The 21,059-nt window shown below is 44.9% G+C and overlaps 2 protein-coding genes across 3 annotated transcripts; both read right to left on the bottom strand.

Annotated features, from left to right (window-relative positions):
* Positions 1-304: 304 nt before the first annotated feature.
* srebf2 (sterol regulatory element binding transcription factor 2) lies at positions 305-17,032 on the bottom strand. Of its 2 annotated transcripts, none has more exons than XM_048246065.1 (19): positions 16,727-17,032; positions 10,568-11,149; positions 10,283-10,443; positions 9,849-10,001; positions 9,444-9,743; positions 9,173-9,287; positions 8,923-9,074; positions 8,340-8,556; positions 7,859-8,034; positions 7,360-7,609; positions 7,054-7,223; positions 6,395-6,566; positions 6,060-6,177; positions 5,684-5,793; positions 5,095-5,227; positions 4,711-4,882; positions 3,819-3,992; positions 3,441-3,555; positions 305-2,948 (listed from the first exon to the last, which is right to left on the bottom strand). In XM_048246065.1, exons 1-19 carry the CDS (start codon positions 16,818-16,820, stop codon positions 2,737-2,739), a joined length of 3,576 nt encoding a protein of 1,191 aa, XP_048102022.1. In that variant the 5' UTR covers positions 16,821-17,032; the 3' UTR covers positions 305-2,736. The 2 variants fall into 2 exon arrangements, with proteins under 2 accessions (XP_048102022.1, XP_048102023.1); XM_048246066.1 differs by having other exon boundaries at positions 9,444-9,719.
* A 550-nt stretch (positions 17,033-17,582) lies between these two features.
* Positions 17,583-20,768, bottom strand: LOC125296261. Its single transcript, XM_048246064.1, has 2 exons — positions 20,633-20,768; positions 17,583-20,064 (listed from the first exon to the last, which is right to left on the bottom strand). Exons 1-2 carry the CDS (start codon positions 20,652-20,654, stop codon positions 18,110-18,112), a joined length of 1,977 nt encoding a protein of 658 aa, XP_048102021.1. The 5' UTR covers positions 20,655-20,768; the 3' UTR covers positions 17,583-18,109.
* Between the last annotated feature and the right edge of the window lie 291 nt (positions 20,769-21,059).

Below are 21,059 nucleotides of genomic sequence, written 5' to 3'. Positions count from 1 at the left end.
TTGCCATTCTCCTCTTTGAGAATCTTAATTCTAAGAGACTAATTTGATGGTGTCCACCTTTCATCCAGACAGGCCCCTGCACCCGTAAAGCATGCCAATATCCAAGCAGAAATAGCAGCATCATCAGTTTCTCTTTGGTATTAAATGGAGGCATGTATTATATCATATCTTATGTTCTCTTTTTGTTTTGTCGGCAAATCAATTTATACTGAGAGTTAAACATACCTTTCTGAAACATCAGAAGGCCATGTTTGATGCATTGCATTATCATTGAAGATGAAAAGAAAATACTCTCACTACGGTCCAAGGTCATCTGCAGTTTTATTAAAAAACAAACTTCAAACATCAAAAATCCAAACAATAAACACAAACAGAGAAAGAGAGGGAGGAAAAGTTTGTAACATGATCTTCCATTAAAGGGCTGTTGGGAAACAGCACTAAGCAATCCCGTACAGCCATTGGTCATTCCAATCACTTCAGGATAAAACTTAAAGCTGTCTGGGTGATGTACAGAAAAGACACCCAACCAATGTCACATGGAAATTGTGCCTCAGTTTAAAAGCGTACAATATTGTTTTGCGGTTTAAAAAATATCATCATATTTATGCAGGCAATATGAAGCAGAATATCTAAGTAACTTTTCAGTTACCCTATTCATTCTCCTTCCTTCATACCCACCTGATTCTATTACATCATCAGTAAAACTAAAGTGTGAACTGTGAGAGGAATAGGGTGCCCATTATGAACAGATGCATTACAGCTCTTTAAATAACAGAATAACTCACAAAACACAAAATGGAAACACCGACAAAAATAATCTATCCAACGAGTCCAGAATTAAAAACGAATATAAGAGCCCATTGTGGACAACCTTTCAAAATGAAACAAATACGAGCTATAACAAAAATATAGAGATAATTACGTTTCAAGGCCATGAAGCTGAAGCTGTGGAGTTATGGTTAACCCATCCAATCCTGCCTGATAGCATTGTGGCCAAAGCTCCGTCATGACTACTTTATGTTTTTGCACACTAGCAGATGGTCAGTGTCATTTCTCATTTTAAGTTCATGTATTCAGACCATTATGTACATATAACATATAAAATGTTCTAGAATGATGTCTGACCGGCTGATCATTTCTCTCGTGGGGGACAACAGGCTACTAAACTCCCTAGTAAGTCTAACTTTGGTCTCTACACGGCTATGTACAATGTATATATACAAAACATGACTGGGCTCTGTGTATTTATTTGTACACATAGGCGTGTTTATATGAGTCTGATGTCAAAACTCTGATGCTTGGGACCATTGATTTATCATATTCAAGGTCACTGAACCCTCTACTGATAAATTAAGTACAAACATTTACATACCATACGAATTGCACTATATGCTTCATTGGGTGTTTTACCTATCCACTGTACTATAATTCACCATTACAACACACTCAATGGCCAACTGGTTGTTCAGTAATGCAGTTCCAGCACACTGTTCAGGCGTTGTGTAGTAAATGAGGTAGGTACAAACTGATTCTACACAAGCAGTCCTGTGAGAGGCCTTGCGTTTTCTAAGGAGCGTGGTGTTGTGGAGCTCAGCAAAGGTCTAGAGGGCTTTGTTTCCTTCAAAGCCCTTTGGTGGTCAAGAGGAGAAGAAAGTTAAGATGGATGTCCTTCTAATCCTTTAACAAACAAACAGTTACTGTGGGTATTGAGTTCCTACTGTTGGTCCGGTATTTGTATGTTGGTCACGGTTGGTGGCAGCATTTAGCAATAAAAATAAGATTTGATTTGAAGAAGTAACTTCTGGGCATAATGTCTGGCTTATTGATTCTTGTTTTGTTTTGTTTTGATTTTCAAATCCAGATGAAAAATGGACCATATGGTGTTTGCGAGGTGAAAGATGTCGTCAGAAAGATTAAATAATTGAGAAAAGGTTGAAGAAATGGACAAAAACAGACAGAGAGAGAAAGAGACTACACAGTGTGTACACTAGACTTGCAATCTGAGGAGGTTGTTCCCTTTACCTTCAGAATCCCAAGATACCTTTCCTCCTCTCTATGGTCAAAGTGACCACAGAGAGCCAACTGCACGTTATGACAACATCCATCTTATGTGTGTGTGTGTGTGTGTGTGTTTGTGATAGATAGAGAGAGATAGATACTTTATTGATCCCCAGGGGAAATTCAAGTGTGTGTGTGTTTGTGTGTGTGTGCGTGCAGTTTTTCCAGTGTGAGGTCTGGCTCATAAATAACTTGTGAAAAGCCACGGCAAAAAGGTTGAGGTGTTGCCCGAGGGTGAACGAGAGATAATGTTCTCCTCTATAGAGCACAGAGAACAGATAGGTCTGCAACAGGGCAATAAAAGAATGGAAAAAGTGAGATGATCTATAAAAATACAGAGAAATCATGAAAATTTCTCAACGCATGTGTCTAAATATGATCAGCTCGGTTTGTATTCTATTGGTGAATAAAAGTAGAGTCTACAGTCTATTTGTGTGTGTGTGTGTGTGTGTGTGTGTGTGTGTGTGTGTGTGTGTGTGTGTGGCTAAAATATACAGTGCTTAAAATGAACACATGAACATATTTGCGGGCTGTGAATGAAAATGAATGGCTACTAAGCTTTTCCCTATTCAAATGTGCCACTGTAGAGCAGATGGCTAATCTGGTGTCTGTGTCATTTGGGCAAGTTGACGGCAACTCCCTTTCAGAGGAGGCCCAGGACTGATCAGGGACCAGGCCTCAGGAGGCGGCGATGGTGGTGCCCCCGCCCAGGCGTAACAGGATCTGCTGGCAGTCCTGCACCGAGCGCCGGTCGCCAACACGCTCCAGCGTGCGCTTGGCCTCGGCCAGCAGGCGGGCACGGTGCCCAGGCGGCGTCAGCAGGGGAAGAGGGAGGTGACGGCACGCCAGCAGGATGGCATGGGCGCGCTCACGCTCTCCCAGGATGCCCTCTGAAAGAGGCAAAGAGGGAGAGGAGGGGAGAAGTTCAGAATGAGAAGTAACACTACCCGTGGCTGACCTACTAGCACTCAGCTGTAACTATGGCAGTTTTGTTTCTGAAACTTTTGTTTACATCCCTTTCTGCATTTTCTCTAAGTACTCATCCAGTTCAGTCCATCATGAGACCATGTGTGTACTATATAATCTGTGGTAAGACAAGTGTTGTCAGTGGGTCCTCTTATCTAAGCTATGGCTAAAATGGTGGCCAAGAGTGTGCACTCACAAATGTGTCTTCGTAAGAGAAGTATGGTTGGTATTGTTTGAAGGAAGTATGCATGAGTGTGTCTGGTTCTCTCTCTTTGTGGGTGTGTGTGTGTGTGTGTGTGTGTGTGTGTGTGTGTGTGTGTGTGTGTGTGTGTGTGTGTGTGTGTGTGAGTGTGAGAGTGTGCACACGTGTACTGTGTTACCGGTGTGGACAGGACGGCGTGTGTGTATATTCTCACCTGCAGCTTGTCCAGAGTTTTGCGGGCGTCGTCGTAGGCTGTGCTCCAGCAGCTGGTGTGTGCGGGTTGGACTCGCTCCAGCCATCAGTCTCACTGTGGTCTCATGCAGGAACACCTGAAACAGCACCCATCCAAGAGTTGACAAAGGCAAAAACAGACATGCACTTGACAAATACAGTGCATGAATGCATGCAGAAGCTTCTGTCATAACAGTATTGTATCTGGGCATGTAAACAGTGGTTATACCGATTTGATAAGGACAGGCTTGAAATGGCTACCAAGCATAAGGGGCACATTCCATTTACCAATTCCTACACCCTTTCCAATACACACACACACACAAATGTAACAATTGATCACAAAAGGCAACTTTCCCACCTTGTGCTGGGCCTGACGGTAGCACTGTCCCAGTCTACGCAAGGAGCTCAGGTCTCTCTGGAAGCCAGCCAACTGGGAGCCGAGAGCAGGGCCTGACTCCCCATTGGAGCTGCCGCGCTGCCACACGTTGGTTCGCAGGGTCAGCAAGAGGTCACACACCAGAAGCTCCACCCCCTGAAGTGAGAGTACACAAAGGGCATGTGAGAACTCTGTACTGTGAGGCACCATGGGGTGTGTTCTGTGTCAGCAGGTGGTGTTGATCGTATTTTGTGTCTGTGTGTGTGTGTCTGTGTGTGTGTGTGTGCGCGTGCGTGTGTTGAGAGGAGGGTATCACAGGCACGGGCAGACTTTAGGGGGGGCCTCTGTGTTGCACTGCAGACACATTGCACTGGGTCGCAGGATCATGCAATGCAACTACAATGCACCACAGCCACCCCCAACCACCCAGAGTACATTTCATAGTGCGAACACAAACATACACTGACACAAAGACACACGCATACACGGCAAGCCCGAAATGGTGTGTGTCTGAAATGGTGAACATATACTGTGTGTGTATTTATGTAGGAGTCTGCATATTTGTTTTTTATGTACCTCTTCAAATATGACCTTCACTGTATACAAGAAAAGGCACAACAATGAAAAGTGGGCGGTTCAAAATAAATAGGGTATGAAAGTAACTGCACAGGTGGCTTATGGGTAACTGCAATCCAAAGGCTCTCTGTAAGCCATGTGATGTGTGAAAATGCCTCTGGGGACATTAAATAAAAGAATCTATCTATGTGAAGCTCGGTGTCAGACCAAGCTGAACATCAACATGACAAGGTGCCTTTGTGTACATTATAAGTGCTCAGCGATGTGGGAAATGAGCAGTGTACTGGGTGTGACTCACCTTGTTGAGCCAGGTGGCCGACTGGGCGAGCTGCACGGAGATGCTCGCCCGCAGGTATGCACTGGAGCGCTCGCAGTGGGCCAGGCAGGCGCCCACGCCCTCCCCCTTCTGTGGACTCAGGCTCACCTGCACGGCCTTGCACAGCTGCTGCACGGCCTTGGGCAGGGGGTGGCTGTGAGGGGCAAGAGAACATACACCGTCATGCACACATCCAGAACTACACAAAGAGAAGTGCTTTTCATCTATGCACAGCAGTCTGTGTAAGGCACAGAGAGAGAGAGAGACAATAGAGCAGAGGACAGCTACATGTGATGAGATCCAACACTTGCCAAATAACAAGAGCAAACACAAAGACGCACACACACACACACACACACAACGTACTCGAGTGTGTGCAGTGCTCTGGGGACCCGTTCAGCCTCAGCCAGTAACGACCTCACAGCTGCATCATCACCCTGCAGCCAGTGAACCGCAGCCTTCAAGACCAGCACCCACCAGCGGCACACAGGGTCTCCCACTGAGCAGCACAGGGGCAAAGATAGACACACACGAGTCATGGACAAGACACAGAGATAGAAAACATATAATATTAAATAAGGTGGATTAAGTATGTGGCATCATAAATATTACCTAATTTCTAATATTCCAAACCATTACTAGCCATATTTTCAATGACCGGCTCACCAGATTTATCTGATCACACTGACCAGCGGCAGACGGCAGATTGCTATCCCAGATTCCTATTCCCAATTCCTATTGAACTTGGTTCAACTTTCAAAGTGTGACGCGAGCATAGACTGTTCATGTAACTTAGGAACAAGATAGAACTTCTTTTGAAATATTATGGTCTGAGCGTGGCATTGTGCTTTGCCGCTGCCACTTTGTTATTTCCAGTGTGATCGCCGCATAATGGTCTGCACAGGAAGAGTAGTAGGATAGTTGTGTTGATAGCAAATGAAGTACGGGGCTGCACCTGGTGTTGTGTTTTGATTGGGCAGTGCTGGGAAGGAGGCCGAGGTGGCGGGGGACTCTTCGGTGCAGCTGGTCAGCAGCTGGAGGAACTCCAGAGTGCTAGAGAACTCCCTGTGGGTCAACAGGGAAGGAATTGTTCATAGGGTCGGAAAATACACGCGTACCGTCACATTCACGGAGAATGATCACAATGCCACTGAAATGAAGCAGTTTTGTCCTTAAAAAGACAATTAAAAAGGACTGATTGGTGCAAATTAATGGGAGAAAATGAAGGAACTAAATAAAACTGGATAAAATCAAATGGGATAAAATATTTAGCAAAAAGCTAGAGCAGAAAATGAAAAGGAAAGTTGAAGGAAGACAATGAAGCATCGTACCCAGAGTCATCTTTGCATTTGTTGGCCTCAGAGTCGCTGTTGGGCTGGTTAAGGGAGTGGACAGCCCTCTCCAGAAGCCGCTCACAGAAGCAGCAGTGCAGCTGGGCGATGGGGTCCACTGGAGGACAGAAAGAGGTGAGACAAGAGGAATGAGCGGACCAAGGGACACAAAATTACTCATACCACACCATGCACAATGATAACGAAAAGGCAAACAAATCGAAATGCCTAAATGGCTTTTGCCAAACTATTTTTAATGTAAATTTTTCATTTTGTTTTCATTAAATATGTAAGCCAATTATTTTTGCACACCTGGAAACACTGTGTATGCTTACCTTGGTCTCTCTGGGATGTGTACACTCCCTCGTGACTCTCCGACTTCACTGACCAATCACAGCTCAGGAAGAACTGCCTGCCCAATGGGGTGAAGAGCCAGCGCAGTCCATCAGGGATGGGCTTCCCGTCTGATTGGCTGGCCACATTCTCGGCCTGGTTCAGCAGATAGCCCTGCACCACAGGGAGAGAGAGACAGGTGGGTTAGAGTGAACTCTCTAAAGAGCTGTTAGGGGAGACTAACTTCCATGAAGACAGAAATAACCACAAAAGTAACATGAAACAAAATGGAACAACCAGCTAGCAAACAAACTAAAACAAAGTTGGGGATATGATTTGTGTATGGCTTTGGCTTCATAATGCACCCTAGTGGCCTAGAGCTACACTAAATACCTTTAACAATTATAAAACAAAAAAGCTTGGCTTAGCCAAAAATCACTGCCATGAAATGAACACTACAATATTACAGTATAGCTTTGACAACACAGTAATCAAAAGAAAAAAAAGATGTGAAATCATTGGGTCAAAAAGCCTTAGATAAAGCAAGTCCCTACAGTATATGCAGAAGAACAGAACACAGCAGAGGGGACAGAAGTAAGTAGGTCTCCGGAGGATACCAGAGAGGACTGGAGGCAGTTAGAGACTGAAGATGGGCACTCACAGGGAGGCAGGACAGGTGGTGGCCCAGTGCGGTGCGGAGGGCAGTGGCGGCGGTGACGTACATCTGTGCCAGCTGGGTGGCGGGCATCTTCCCCTGGGCGCTCTCGCTCAGGTTCACGGCGCTCAGGGACAGAGACAGGGCCCTGAGGCTGTTGCCCTCGGCCAGTTTACCTACAAACACAGAGCGAGGCGTTTTAAACAACTAGTCCACTTCCTGCAGTTGTACTGTCCACACAGTGGTGTACACTCAAAAGTGTTAAAACTCAACGGTGTTAAAACTCAACGATGTTAAAACTTCCATGCTCACCTGTAAGTTGGAGCTGGCTCAGTCGGTGGTAGACCAGAGCTGCATCGCGAGCACTGGTCTGAGACTCCTCCCCCTCGTGTCTGCCACCAACCTGGCGCACGAGCCATCCCAAGGGGGTGGGCCTATGGAGACAGTAGCGAATCAAGTTCCAGGAGAGAGAGCAGGCGAGGTCCAGTCTGCTGGTGGGAAGAGCTCTGGATAAGATGGACAGGCAGGTCTCGAGGCTGGTGACTGCAGCAGAGTAATCACCCTGAGGGCACGCACACACACACACACACACACACACACACACACACACACACACACACACACACACACAGAAAGAGACAGAGATGGGAGGTCAGTCTGATAACATTACAAAATAATCTGGTTATAAGGTTTGGCAAAGTATTTCCAAGCAATACGAAACTTGTGACTCAAGTTTTTAGAACAGCAGAGTAAAGAAAAGAGAAGAGATTTTGGAGTAAATCCATGTAACAGGCCAAGTGGTGAAACTCACCCTGTACAGATGAAGGTCGGCCTGCTTGCGGTGCCTCCAGAAAGACACTGATCTGGGTGAGTGGAGAGGGGTGACGGGCTCCCATAGGTAGAGCACCCGCACACACCCCCACACCGCACCAATCCCACTCAGCGTCCACACCATCACCCATGGCAACAGACACCATAACCAGGAAGCTGCAGGATGGTGGCACAATATGAAAACTCAGTCTAACACATTTGAAGCATGCACCATGCCTTGCCTTGCTGGCAAATCTAGAATGCAATTTACTCTTCATCCATCCATACACACCTGTGTGAACCTGTCCCTATCTGAACTTGTGCTTGATATTATTACTTCAACTATGAATACACTTATGGTACTTTCCACCAACATAACAAGGGGTGATTAAACACCCTGAATGGCCAAGTGAATTTGTTCATAATAAAACATTCAGATACGAGCTGGTAAGTTAGCAGAACAAATATTTCACTGAACTCACCCAAGTTCTGTGTTGGAGAGAGTTCAATGCCAAAGAGAGTTCTGGTAGGTCCATGGCCGCCCGCCTCTGACCCCCAGCTGGGTCCGCCGTGAGCCTCTGAGCCCAGTAGGGCGGGCAGCGGGTTGAGGGAGAGGCAGAGGAAGGTGAGGGCGCACAGGAGAAGGCGGGAGCGGTCCATCACACCCACGGTGGACGGCGATTCTGGCTCACTCTTCAACTGAGGGTGCAGGGTCAGGGTGGGATGTAGAGCACACAGAAACAGAGGTGAGATGGCACAGAGCCAGATGAGGCCTTCACATGCCTCACTCAATATAATAATACAGTCAGAGAGGGCCTGTAAGCACTCTAGTGTGGCAATTAACATGACATGACATGACATTAGATAAAGTATTTAAATAATTATACTTTATAGTCTTAAAAAAATACATGTCCTTGGGGTAGACTCTGTCTACCAGGATATCCTAACATTATGACTTAATTGCACACCATAGGGAAATATATTATGTACTTGCCAAGGCTCTATTAAAGCACTATAAGGCTACTGTTGTAGGCCCGAGGCCATAAAGAGAACCAGCCATCCTACCTGCTCGTGCTCCAGAAGAGGGCTGGCCGGCTCAGAGTCAATGCAGTAGGGGGAGAACTGGTCAGGGGAGCCAGAGCCTGAGTCAGAGGCTGGAGGAGACATCATCTGCAGCTCTGGCTTCATCTCTATATCTTCAGGCAGACACACCGACTCTGGGAGAGAGTGGAGCAGAGGTCAGAGGCTGGGCCTCAAGAGGGGTATAAAAACAAGTGGAACCTTATCAGTGGTCATGGAGGAGAAGGTGACATACTGTTCTTCTGGTTAGCCATCTTGAGGGTCAGGTTCTCCTGCCGCAGCTTGTGATTGACCTGCTGCAGGTACTTGATGTAGTCGATGGCCTTGCGCAACACACCTGACTTGTGCATCTAGAGGAGATGAAAAGAGGACAAAAGAGGATTAAACAATATGCTTTAACAACACATATTCTGAAATGTCTCTAAAATGTACAATGTTTTACCTACAAGTATACTGAAATGCCCCCGAAACATGTAAAAACTCAATATCTTATTATGGTGGCTTACCTTGGCATCATGCCCCATGACGAGGTCGCGGAGCTCGATGATCTTGTCGTTGATGGAGGAGCGGTACCTCTTCTCGATGATGTTGTGGGTGGTCCTGCGCTCGCCCTCTTTCACCACTCCCCCAGGGCCCACCGTCACTGGTGAGCCATGCTCGATGCTCGGCCTGCTCTGAAGTCCACTCTGGGCGGTGCCTGATGACAGCTGCTTGATGGGCAGCTTGTCGCTGCTACCCATCATGACCGGCACAGTGGTCAGGATGTTGCTGCCCATCAGCGTCTGAGAAGAGGAAAAGAAAGAATGCTGTTTGAAGACAAGAGCAGAGTGTCATCAAGGGAACAGAAACAGGGTTAAGCCACGGACAAATGCAAACAAACACACAAACAAACAAAACAAAATGGTACATACCGGAACCTGAAGAGCAGTAGTTTGAATAGGGGTTGTAAGGGTGGTGATGCCAGTGGGGTTCTGCATGGTGGACAGCACCTGGGTTCCGTCAGGTTTTAGCGTCGTCAGAACCAGAGTGTCATTTTTCAGGATCTGGGGCTGATGGACCAGAACCTATGAGAGAAAGCGAGATTAGAAAATAAATAATACCTATTTGAAAGGAACGACAACAGCGAAATGGATACACAATCAACGGCTATCCTCAGGATATAATCAGAAATATACTCCCATATCTGACCTCTTACCAACTTAAAAAACCTTTTATAGGTAAAAAATTAGACAGATTTTATTACAGCGATGTCTTTTGAGCAGATCATTATTATTATCAGCCATTAAAAGCCATTTTAAAGTCATATAGGCCAGCCCTATTGTGAATGCAGCCACACAACACTCACTGGGACTTGTTGCACCTGTTGTTGCACTGTGTGCACAGCAGTGGGCGCTGTGGAGAGGGTCTGGATGGTCTGTCCTGATGGTGTCAGCAGGCGCTGATGCTGGATTGTCATTGGCTGCACCTGCGGAGATGTCACAATGCTCTGCATCTGTGGTTGGAGGACTGTGGGGAATAAGGGGAGGGGCATTATACAACAGGGTTAATGATGTGTGAAAACAAAGGTGCTTTAAGGTAATGAATAAGAAGAGATTAGGTTTATGTATGGCAGAGTGTATGTAAGACTCACCCTGGAAGCCAGAAGTGGGGCTCTGGTGGCAGATGACGGGGTTCTGAATAAAACGAGATTGATTGGGGGCCGACGTGAACATCACCGTCTGCCCCTGCGTGTGCACAGGCACCGCCTGGTTGTGCACGGCCAGTGTCTGGGTCTGCACGGGGAAGCTCTGTGTCTGCATGGTGAGGGCTTGCGTGTGCATGGGGATGGCCTGCGTCTGCACCTGTATGGGCTGCATGGCCTGCTGCTGCTGCTGCTGCTGCTGGGGCTGGATGGCCTGGAGCTGCTGCTGGGGCCGCGGCTGCAGCAGGGGCGGCGTGCGCACCTGGGTCGCCGTCACCGTCTGCACTGGCGTCTGGGGCGGCGTGAGTGGGAGTGAGTGGGGCGGCAGCGTCGTGGCTGGCGTGACGGCCAGGGTGGTTTGGAACGTGGTGGCCTGGACCGTCTGAGGGGTTTGGGGGGTCGGAGGGGCAGCGGGGGCCTGGCGAGGGGTCTGCGCCATCCCGTTCTGCACAGAGCCAGAGCCACCATTCATCTGGTCCTCAAAGAGGTCGGGGAAGTCCCCCACCTGGTTGCTGACAAACTGGAGCATTTCTGCAAGGACGGAAACAGATAGCACAAGGCCAAGATGAGGCTATGTCCTTGAGATACTGGCATTGAACCTTCCTAATCTATTGATCCACACTGAACCCAAGCAACTGTCAATGTGCTGATAACAGCATTATTTCATTTTCCAACTTAGTAATGTTTTTAACATTTCCCCTTAATTGCAGAACCTGTTTGCACCTATAAAGAAAGGGTATGGCACTTAACCTGAATAAGGGTGGGTCCTTCCATGTCAAATCAGAACAAATATCAGATTTTGATCAAAACTTTTCTGCATCACCAATGGGCCCTAAAACCAAGTACTGTGAAATATTTCTGTTCAAATCCTATGTCTTCATCTTTTTTACAGTGCATGAAAATGCACTGTTCTGTTATCTGAAGTCTTCTTCTTCTTTTTCTTATTACAGTGCATGAAAATGCACTGTACTGTTCTTCCTAGGCTTCTTCTTCTTCTTCTTCTTCTTCTTCTTCTTCTTACGGAATTAATGCAGCTTCAACCGTTTAACGTAGAAACTTCATTCAAACTATGTTACGTAGGTCTTACTTAGGACATCTGGGCAATGTATTTTTCATCTTTGCAACTTTTAGACTTTTTAAACTATTTATTAAAAACTACTCAAAATTTCCCCATAGACTTAACATTAGGCTGATGACATCACAATGGACTAATTAACTTGATTTGCACCTGTATCAACTTCCAGCTGCAAATCTAGGCCCCATCAAAGAATCAGTTCAACTGATTGCACCTGTATCAACTGCTTTCTGCTGAACTAGGCCAACTCTCTCTGTGTCTCTCCATTCTACAAGGCACATTTCAACCAACTTTCTATCCATTCATCCTCTTTAAACCATTCACTCATCCACCCATTAAACTATCCATCAACATCCATTAAACAATCTGCCTATCAACATCCATTCAACTTTCTGTCTATCAACATCCATTACACTATCTACATTCAACTTTTAAACTATATACTCTGTCTCAGGCTTTAAGCATACAGTCTGGCTCTCTTAAGACTACTATTTCCTCTGCCCACAACTGTTTCAAAATAAATGTCCTCACTACAATAATTCACTATTAAATAATTTAACTATTTAAACTACTCAACTATTTAACTTATTTACTATTAAAAGTATAACATTTTAACATTAACTAAATGATCTAACATTGAGCTACTATTTTCATGTTCCTACTAGTTACAATTTTAAAATACAATTTTAGTGCCATGAAAATGACCATATGAAAATGCAATCACACTTTGTTTGTTCCTTAATGTTCACATGATGATGCCGTTGATGCCATGTGTGTACAACAAATGACATAACCCCCTCAATATCACTCTTCCTGTCCTTTTCTCTGAATCTAGGGCCTTATATAAGATCAGTAAGCAGACAGTACAAACTTCTAATGGTCAAGTCATACTGAAAACATGTTTGTCTTCCATCCAACACACTTTGGTCAGGCTAGGAAAACTACTTTCAAAGATATTAATGCCCATAAATGGCTTCAGAATAATGACATTTTAAGAATGTAATAAATAAATAAAAAAACAACATCCAAAAATAAAAACAATGGAATTGAAAAAAGAGATATTTCAGGTGTTAGTTTTGGGACCTAAACATTACTAGACAAACTTTGAGAAATTTGAGATGGTGCGGCAAACATTTTGCAGGATTCTGCTTGGCACGGACTGATCCAAAGGTGTGATCATGTGATTCTTTATCATCTGATGCTTAGCCTAATTCTTTATTATCTGATGATTCAATGTGATAATTAACTATGGGGAAGAAAGTGTTCACATACAGGTTAAGCTAAAAAAATGCTACTTCAACTTCAAGTTTTGACTTTGGATATTTCACAACTTGGTTTTACACAATGGTTTTATAGCAGCACATTTACATGTCTACTTTCCCCTTCACTGGTGCACCTGTTACGCTGGTGGAGTCATCCATCTCTTCAATGAGACACATTCATCATGAGCAGCCAGTGCTCAGGAGTAAAACACTCAATAAAAGGGAACACTTGACAACTTCATGTAAAGCCTAGAAAGGACAGACTCAAGCCTGTTTAAGGATTAAACCAACACCTTGACCTCAACTTTTTTGAGTAAACTATGTTGCCTCTTTTCCTTTGAGCCACTCTACTCACGTGTAGAGGGACAGTGTGGGAGTATGACAAACATTCACCAAAAATGCAGACACACCCTGAGTCTCGTCCTCGCCTCTCAGCCCACAGACACACGCGCTGACCAACCCAGTTCCTGAGGCTGATAACCTAAAACGATTAGGCTAAAACCTTCACGCTTCCTTTTTTATTTATTTTTTAACAACGGCATGTCCTTGAAGAGGAGCAGTAACAACGAGAAGGTCGGCAAAAGTGCAGTGCCAAGCTATAGGAACCTGAGGTGCCATCATAACACAATACATGGAGATTTACAACTCCGACCATGAGAAAAGAGCAGTGGTTAAGGTCATAGCTAGATGAGAGAGATAACTTATTAATAGTACCCCATAAAAATAATAAAAATGAAATTGACAAAACAAAATGGATGGAAAGAGAGAAGAGAGTGTGAGAAAGAAAGTAGAGAACAATATGGCAAAAAGAAAATAGGTTTGAGCAGTTCCAAATAATAATGATGTAACACAATATATGGTTGTTATTTAAATGGCATGAAAGGTAACATATTTCACCGTCCTTTCAGGGGAGTTTTAGAGGGATCTGTTTCAGTTTTGGTGAAGGGGGGAAACCGAAGGGACAATCCAAATGTCACTCTCAGTGCACACAGGCCCCTTGCTCTCAGCATAGAGAACAGCAGAACTAAATGGACTCATCAACACTACTGAATTTGTCACCTGCAAATTGATAACAATAATCAAATATACACTCCACTTCCTTTCAGGGAACTGTACTTCAAAGTAGAGTACGGTAAACAGATGTTCCATATCACAACCTAAAGAGGACGTTTGAGAACATAACCAATATGTGTGTAGTCTAATGTGCTGTAGACCATTTTGTGAATAACTGTTGAATCGAAACTGTGTGTGACCTGGGGGAGCATGATGCTATAGAAAATGAGGTCATGTTCCTGTCAACATGAGCATTTTATAACTAGCCTAGTCACCACTGCTAAACTTATCAGCAGCTTGTCAGAGGCTATAATGAAATGCTTACAAATTATTACAGCTTTCCAATTTCATTGATTAGCCAAGACCCACTGAAAATCTTTTAAAAGCTAGCATGTCATTAGTGAAAAACTAAAATCACTAAATCATGTTTCCAAAGGAACAACTTCAAAACTTGGGAGGACAGTTGATAGCTAAACATTACAAAGAAATTAGACTTTTTGCTGCTGTTTGACTGTAAAGACACAGTCATCACAGAAAGCACGAGAATTTCTTCTTCCCAACATATTCTCTGACAAAGCTGTGAAAACAAACATCCCCACTGCGCAGGACAATACACAGAAGCATCCTGAGGCGGGGACCATCTGGGTAGGAGGGCATCACGGATCTATGTCAACACTACCCCCGCTCTCGCTCCCTCTCTAAACACACACACACACACACTTACAAAGGGTGCAGCCTTGAACTAGTGCTCTCAACTTTGAGCAAAACGTGGACAAGGGGTAAGTAGATAGTGGTTGAGGCTGGGACCCTTATAATCATTCCCACTATAGCTTGCTGTGCAGAGGTGAACTGCTTGATCTGAGGAACTAGGTTGAACTATAACACACTTAACTTTGCTGAACTGATTGTTGTAAGGTGCATGGTCCCACCTATGCATTCACCTTATCAGTCAGGTCTGCAGACTCTATTCTGCATCTCCTTTAGCCATGGACTTTTAACACAAGGCTAAAAAGTAGCAGAGCAGAGCACCATGGGAGTCTGAGGCCACTGGTAGGGTCTCTAAGCAGCCCCTGCGCAGGAGACTCTTGAGGGGGCCCATCATGCATGAGCACAAAGGCATGAGACCCCCTCGGAGGAACAGGATCCTGGGCTGCATAGTTCATGGATGTTACATAATCAGGACAACACAGCTCCCAGGTTACAAGGGAATGTTCAACAAATGAATATGGAGAGTACCAAAAACAATTGTGGAAACTCACACAGCAATTTGAATTATATCAGTCAATAAATTGTTTCCAAACACACCTACAACCATCATGAACTGTGCAACTGCAAACCTGCAATGGCCTTACATGTCACTGCATTTGCCCCATTTCTTTTCCCACCCAAAGTGCATCATTTGATTTAATGAAGAGGGTGTGCTGGTTATAAGCTTGGGTTAAACAATTGTTCAAGTCAGTTATTCTTTCAGCTGAACCCATCCAGTGTTTGGAGCTGGAGTATGTTGTGAATGGGCACAGCCTAATCTTCTGACACAAAGAGATTGCGTAACAGTAGTCAGTGGGAGCACTGGTTTTATCAGGACCCCGGTTGTCTACATTGTATGACAGAGAATCATCAATCCCTGGACATACCATTCAGTAAAATTCCCTTCAAATTGGAATCCGGTGACCTTGCCGGACAATTCTGCACATAAACCCACATCTTTTCACACTGAGCCAAGAGCATAAGTTGTTTTGACAAGAGGAGGACAGCGATGCAATCTCTTCTGTTGACTCGACACTTACTCGACCTAGGCTAACACAGGTTTTCAAACTATTCCAACAATAAAACCAATAAGGTCATGCATACATTTACTTCTCTCAAAAACATAGTCAGATGCACTGATAGACAAACAAAGGCTAGGATCCCATTACTGTATGTGCATAGGGTTTTCCATCAAAAACATTCACAGAAACTAAGTAGAATATAAAAGATGAGTAGAATACTGTATGAAATGCATGCACAGGGAGACATTTCCAAGATGACTAGCCTAATAGCACTTAGTAATTCTTCAGTAATATGCTGTGGTATGTCGCATATTGTTGGGACTTCATAAAACTTACAATATGTGTGTCAACTGATCACATATTCAGTTCTACCCAAGAAATCATAATGAGTCATAATAAACAAATATGATCATTAGGCTAGAAACATTCCTTGTCAAACAGCAAGTTGGAAATAAATGGGAAACGATGTGTCAATTACTGCAATTAATAATTAACGTTAGATGTCAAAATGTTTGTAATCGTGGTTAGCTAAGTCAGTCTAGTTACAAATCCTGCAAAAAAAGACTTTAGAAAGGAGCAGCCTTTTCATTTTTAGGATACATTTTAGAGGCAACATTTCTATTCTGAAATGTAAGAATTTTGGTAGGCTACAAATGTGGACAAGATTAAAACAATAACGGCAATGTAAACATTTGCCTGTTTTCATGAGTAATAGTAGTTCGACACATGCCTTGTAGCCGTAGCCCATGAAAGCTAACCTTAAGCCCTTCAAGCTACTTCAGAACAGAACCGAGCGATAAGTTACATCAGGGAAACCAAAAACTGACGCGAGGAGGATGCAGAGCGGAAACAACATTAACCAGCCTCCGTCAACGTAAACTCAAACAAAATCCTTCTTCCAATTGTATTTCTACAATAAATAGTGAAGTGACAGTAAAACAATTCTCACCATCGATGTCCCCAAGTGTGAATTCATCACCAAGTTCTGCTAACGTTGGGTCCATGTTTTCCATGGAAGAAATATACTCTCCTCCTCCGTCCATTCTTAGTTCACGCTCTCCCGGTTTTCACCGGGTATCACTTCAGAAATTGGTATCTTTATAATCTGCTTACAGCTAGGGTATTGCTGTATTGTTTACCCTATCGGGCCTGTCGGCTACCTAACAGTACGAAAACATTGATATTGTGGCTCAACGAGGTTGATTGCTACGTTAGTAGATCCATTTACAAATTGTAAGTGGCCATCTTCTTTTCCACTGGTGACGTCATTTACAAACACATGTCTGTCAAGGAATTCACAGTCTGATTGGAGGAAATATGGCTGTTGTTGTCATAAGACCAGGCACCACTAACCAATCGAATGGCCCTTTTTGCCGTGGTCTGATAGTACGTCATTGATCAGAAGCTTTTCTAAAATTTGAATAGAACACACCCATTAATTTCATAGACATGTTATTGTACTATCTTAAGGACTTTTCCAAATGCATTTTTACTATCTCATTTTACATATTCAGTATGAGAAACGTGTAGTGTTCTTGTGAGTTTGAAATATATGTCACTTAAGTCTTGTCTGTCTTCAAAGAGATTATATAATGTCCCCAGCTGGTCCACTCGAGTGCGTGCAGACCAAAGATCCTTTCCTTGATATGCTCCATTCAGCTTTGTTACGTCTTTACGTCTTTAAAAAATAATAACGATTGGCACGTTTATCTTTAATATCACATGCCGTCAATGAAAGAAAACAATAGTATTTATATGAAAGATCTGTTGTTGTTGAATAAGGAACTGGAATCATATTCTGAAACTTTAAAATACTGTTTCCCTTTATTGTGCAAACTTTACAAACTGTATGACTGCTTGTGGGAGAAATACCAATATGTCATTCAAGGCACACAGGATAACACAGGTGATGGATTTATCTAGCTTATAGCTTATACAACCCTATTAATGAACCATTGATTTGAGAATACTCAAGACAACAGCTCAAGACAACTAGGTGAGAATGTATGGGAACACCCTGTCAAAGTGTAATAAATCTGTCAGGTTAAAATTTAGTGATGTGCCGATGCATCAGGACTACACCAAATTTCAATAACAATCAATAAAAGTAAATGCAATACTGTCAGTCAAAGGAAATGTGTGGATAATTTGATTGTTCATAGTTATTTTCTATCAGAGGTATTATATGCATGATTATTAGAATGTCAAAGGAACAAAATAGGAAAAAGCTAATATTATTATAATAATATTAATAGTTATGCAAGTAAACTTTTTTGTTTAGAGCTATCATTTCATGTCAGCTTTTTGATTTCATCATACGTCAGTCAAATACTTATTTATTCCAGTAAATCTCATAAGACTTCTTCTCAGAGTAGTTGGCCTCTGTGGTGGCTGTGCCGGTGCGGACCCTCTCCTTCACCACCTTCACCACCAGGCCTCCGGCTAGGGCGATGCCAGCTGCTGCTTTCCCGATCTCTGCCACTGCGGTCATGATCCGCGCCGTTGCTCCCATGGTGCCAAGAGCCCCTGACGCACACAAAGCCCCAGCTGGAGTTGCTGGAGCCACCACGTCTGCCACAGCCTGCAGAGCCCCCGACACACCACCCACACCACCCCCTAATGCTACGGCCTGCTGCCCCACCACGCCCTGTGCAGCCGTGGAGTTGGCCACTGCAGCTGCTGCCGCTGCCCCACTGGAGACTTCAGCCCCTGTCAGTGCACTAGTGCCAACGGCAGCACTTAGCGCTGCCCCTGCGCCCATGGCACCCCCAACCCCTGCCGCCACACCGACTACACCTGCTCCGATAACACTCACCTGTCCTAGGGCATCCAGAGCAGCCTCTTTAGGGCCTGCGGCTTCAGCTCCTGCTAAAGCACCTACTGACCCTCCCAGGACCCCACCGGTGGCTGCTCCCAGAGCGAAGGCTGTCTTCCCAGTGGCTGCGGCCACTATGGCCCCCACAGCCTTTCCCACACCGGCTCCTCCGGCTGTAGACATCCCCGCTAGCTGGCCTGCCACCAGCCCCATAGTGTTCCCCATCATGGAAGCGCCGGCTGCCACAGCAAAGGGCGCGGCGGCTCCGAACACCACCCCCACGGCCATGCCCGTGGCCCCCGCCGCCACGAGGACCTTCACCTTCTCCAGGACCTTCCCGGAGAGCGCGGCCTCCCTCCGGACCCGGCCCAACGCCGAGCGGAAGGAATCTCGACGACTCAGGGATCGACCGCTGCTCCCCCTCCTCCTGGCTCTCCACCTCTGTCCCCTGTCTTGCAGCAGCGCCCACATATCTCCGCTTCTCTCCTCCGTCCATCTCTCCTGTCTCCACCTGTCCGCCTCCAACTCTTCCTCATTTTCCTGCCAGAACTCCAGGTCACTTCTCTGGAACCCCGTGTGTCTTGCTACACCACCTTGACCCCCCTGTCCTGGCAGCCCCCCCTCCTCTAGATCTCTCTTCCTCCTCTTTGCCAGTGTCATCTCAGGTGGTGGGTTCTTGTTCTCCTCCGCTTCCTCCCCCCCCGCCTGTCCTCTCTCTCGCATCAGCCTCTCCTGCTCCTCTCTGATTGCAGCCTCGGCCTCCAGAAACATGGCATTGGTGTAGCAGCCGCCACCATTTTCTTCCACCATCTTCTGCACCTTCTCCAGCAGAACCCTGACCTGCTCCCTGTTCTTAGGGTCTCTGTTATTGAGGACGTGGTGTCTGCCACCACACTTCTCCAAGAGAGCCCTCAGCTCATCGGGAGCAGAGCCTTTCACATACTCCCGTAGGTCTCTGCCTTCCAGGTCATCCCCCCGGGAGAATAGGATGAGTGTATGGTGCCTAAGAGCCCCCTCGCCAAACACCTGTGCCATTTCCCTGGCAGCTTTAGCCTCATCTTCAGTGTAGCGGCCCAAGGGGATCACCAGAAGGAAAGCATGGGGCCCAGGAGAGGACAGAGTAACACATTTGGCAATTTCGGCATGGATCTGGCCAGAGTCGAAACGTGTGTCACCAAATCCTGGCATATCGATTACCACCAGTCTCTGTTTCTTAACTTGTCTTTTCTCATCTATGCCCTCTTCTCTTTCAGTCGTCATCACACATCCTTGTTCACATACTTGGGTTACAGAGCTGGCACAAAGCTCTGATAGGAAGACCCTGTTACCTAGAATGGTATTACCAGAGGCACTCTTTCCAGAGCCAGTCTTTCCAATTAGAACGAGTCTCAGCTCTGACACTTCAGGACCCAGTTCATCCTCTTTTTCACTTTCTGTCTCTTCTTGTTCTTTTTCATCTTCAGGCCTCCTTTCTGTTAGACAAAAAAGACACAGTTGAACTGGGTGAGCCTAATTAAAATACAGAGATTATCCTTGCTGATCTTTGGTTGGATATCTTTGCTCTGTAGTTTATTTTTAGAACAGATTAGGGAACTGGCAGTGAGCAAATGTGGTGAACCACACAATTTGTCACTTTTACACAACATCTTACCAACCCTCTCTGATCTAACTGTAGGCGAGTAATGTAGGCCTACGAATTCACTTGTGTCAGAGAAATATTTAAGCTTAACATTCTTGGCTCACACATTAAACGCGATTTAAAACAAGTTACCATGAACAACGTTTGGCGACTTTAATAATTTGATATGGAGTATAACTAGTAATGTTAAGGTTAATAATCTCCTCCTTTTGCCTTTTTGAAAAGTCCACTGATTTGAAAAGAACGAGATCAATGTACAAGTCAGGTAGCCATCTTCATTGTTGTCATAAATAAGTTAGCTAGGTAGCACTGTATAAGCTAGCTAACCATTTTTTTCTTTGTCTGACTGGTTTGCTAAAACAAGGGAGTTGCGAAACGTTGGCTAGTATAGTTTTGTTTACCTGATCCTTTGGCTTTGTACATGGCTTGAGAGAGAGTCGCCGTCAAGTTCAAGTGCTATTTCACAGACAGTGTGCAAATGTTATCAACACTGTGCTAGCCGAAAGCTAGTGTCCCAAGTTCACTGTAAACATTGATATTTTATGGGGGGGAAAAGGAAAGAGAACGAACCGAGAAACTCAGACTTTAGCGCCCTCGTCTGTTCATTTCAGCACCTATTCATGGAAAAAGAAAGCAGAACATTCTACTTACAATGTTTGAAGAAGAGCAACACATGAGTTTTTAGGCCTTTATATTTATTACTTTGGTAAAAGTAGGCTACATCACAGTGTCTTTTATGTGAGGTCACTGTTTTCCCCCAAGCATTTTAGCCACTGCAACATTTCAGATATGGTCTTTTTTTTTTGTATATATTTTTGGTCTTTTTGC

This window comes from Alosa alosa, chromosome 6 (assembly GCF_017589495.1).
Source record: "Alosa alosa isolate M-15738 ecotype Scorff River chromosome 6, AALO_Geno_1.1, whole genome shotgun sequence".
Taxonomy (NCBI): Eukaryota; Metazoa; Chordata; class Actinopteri; order Clupeiformes; family Clupeidae; genus Alosa; species Alosa alosa.
Note: the sequence above shows the minus strand (reverse complement) of the source record. Positions and strands in the feature narration are given on the sequence as shown.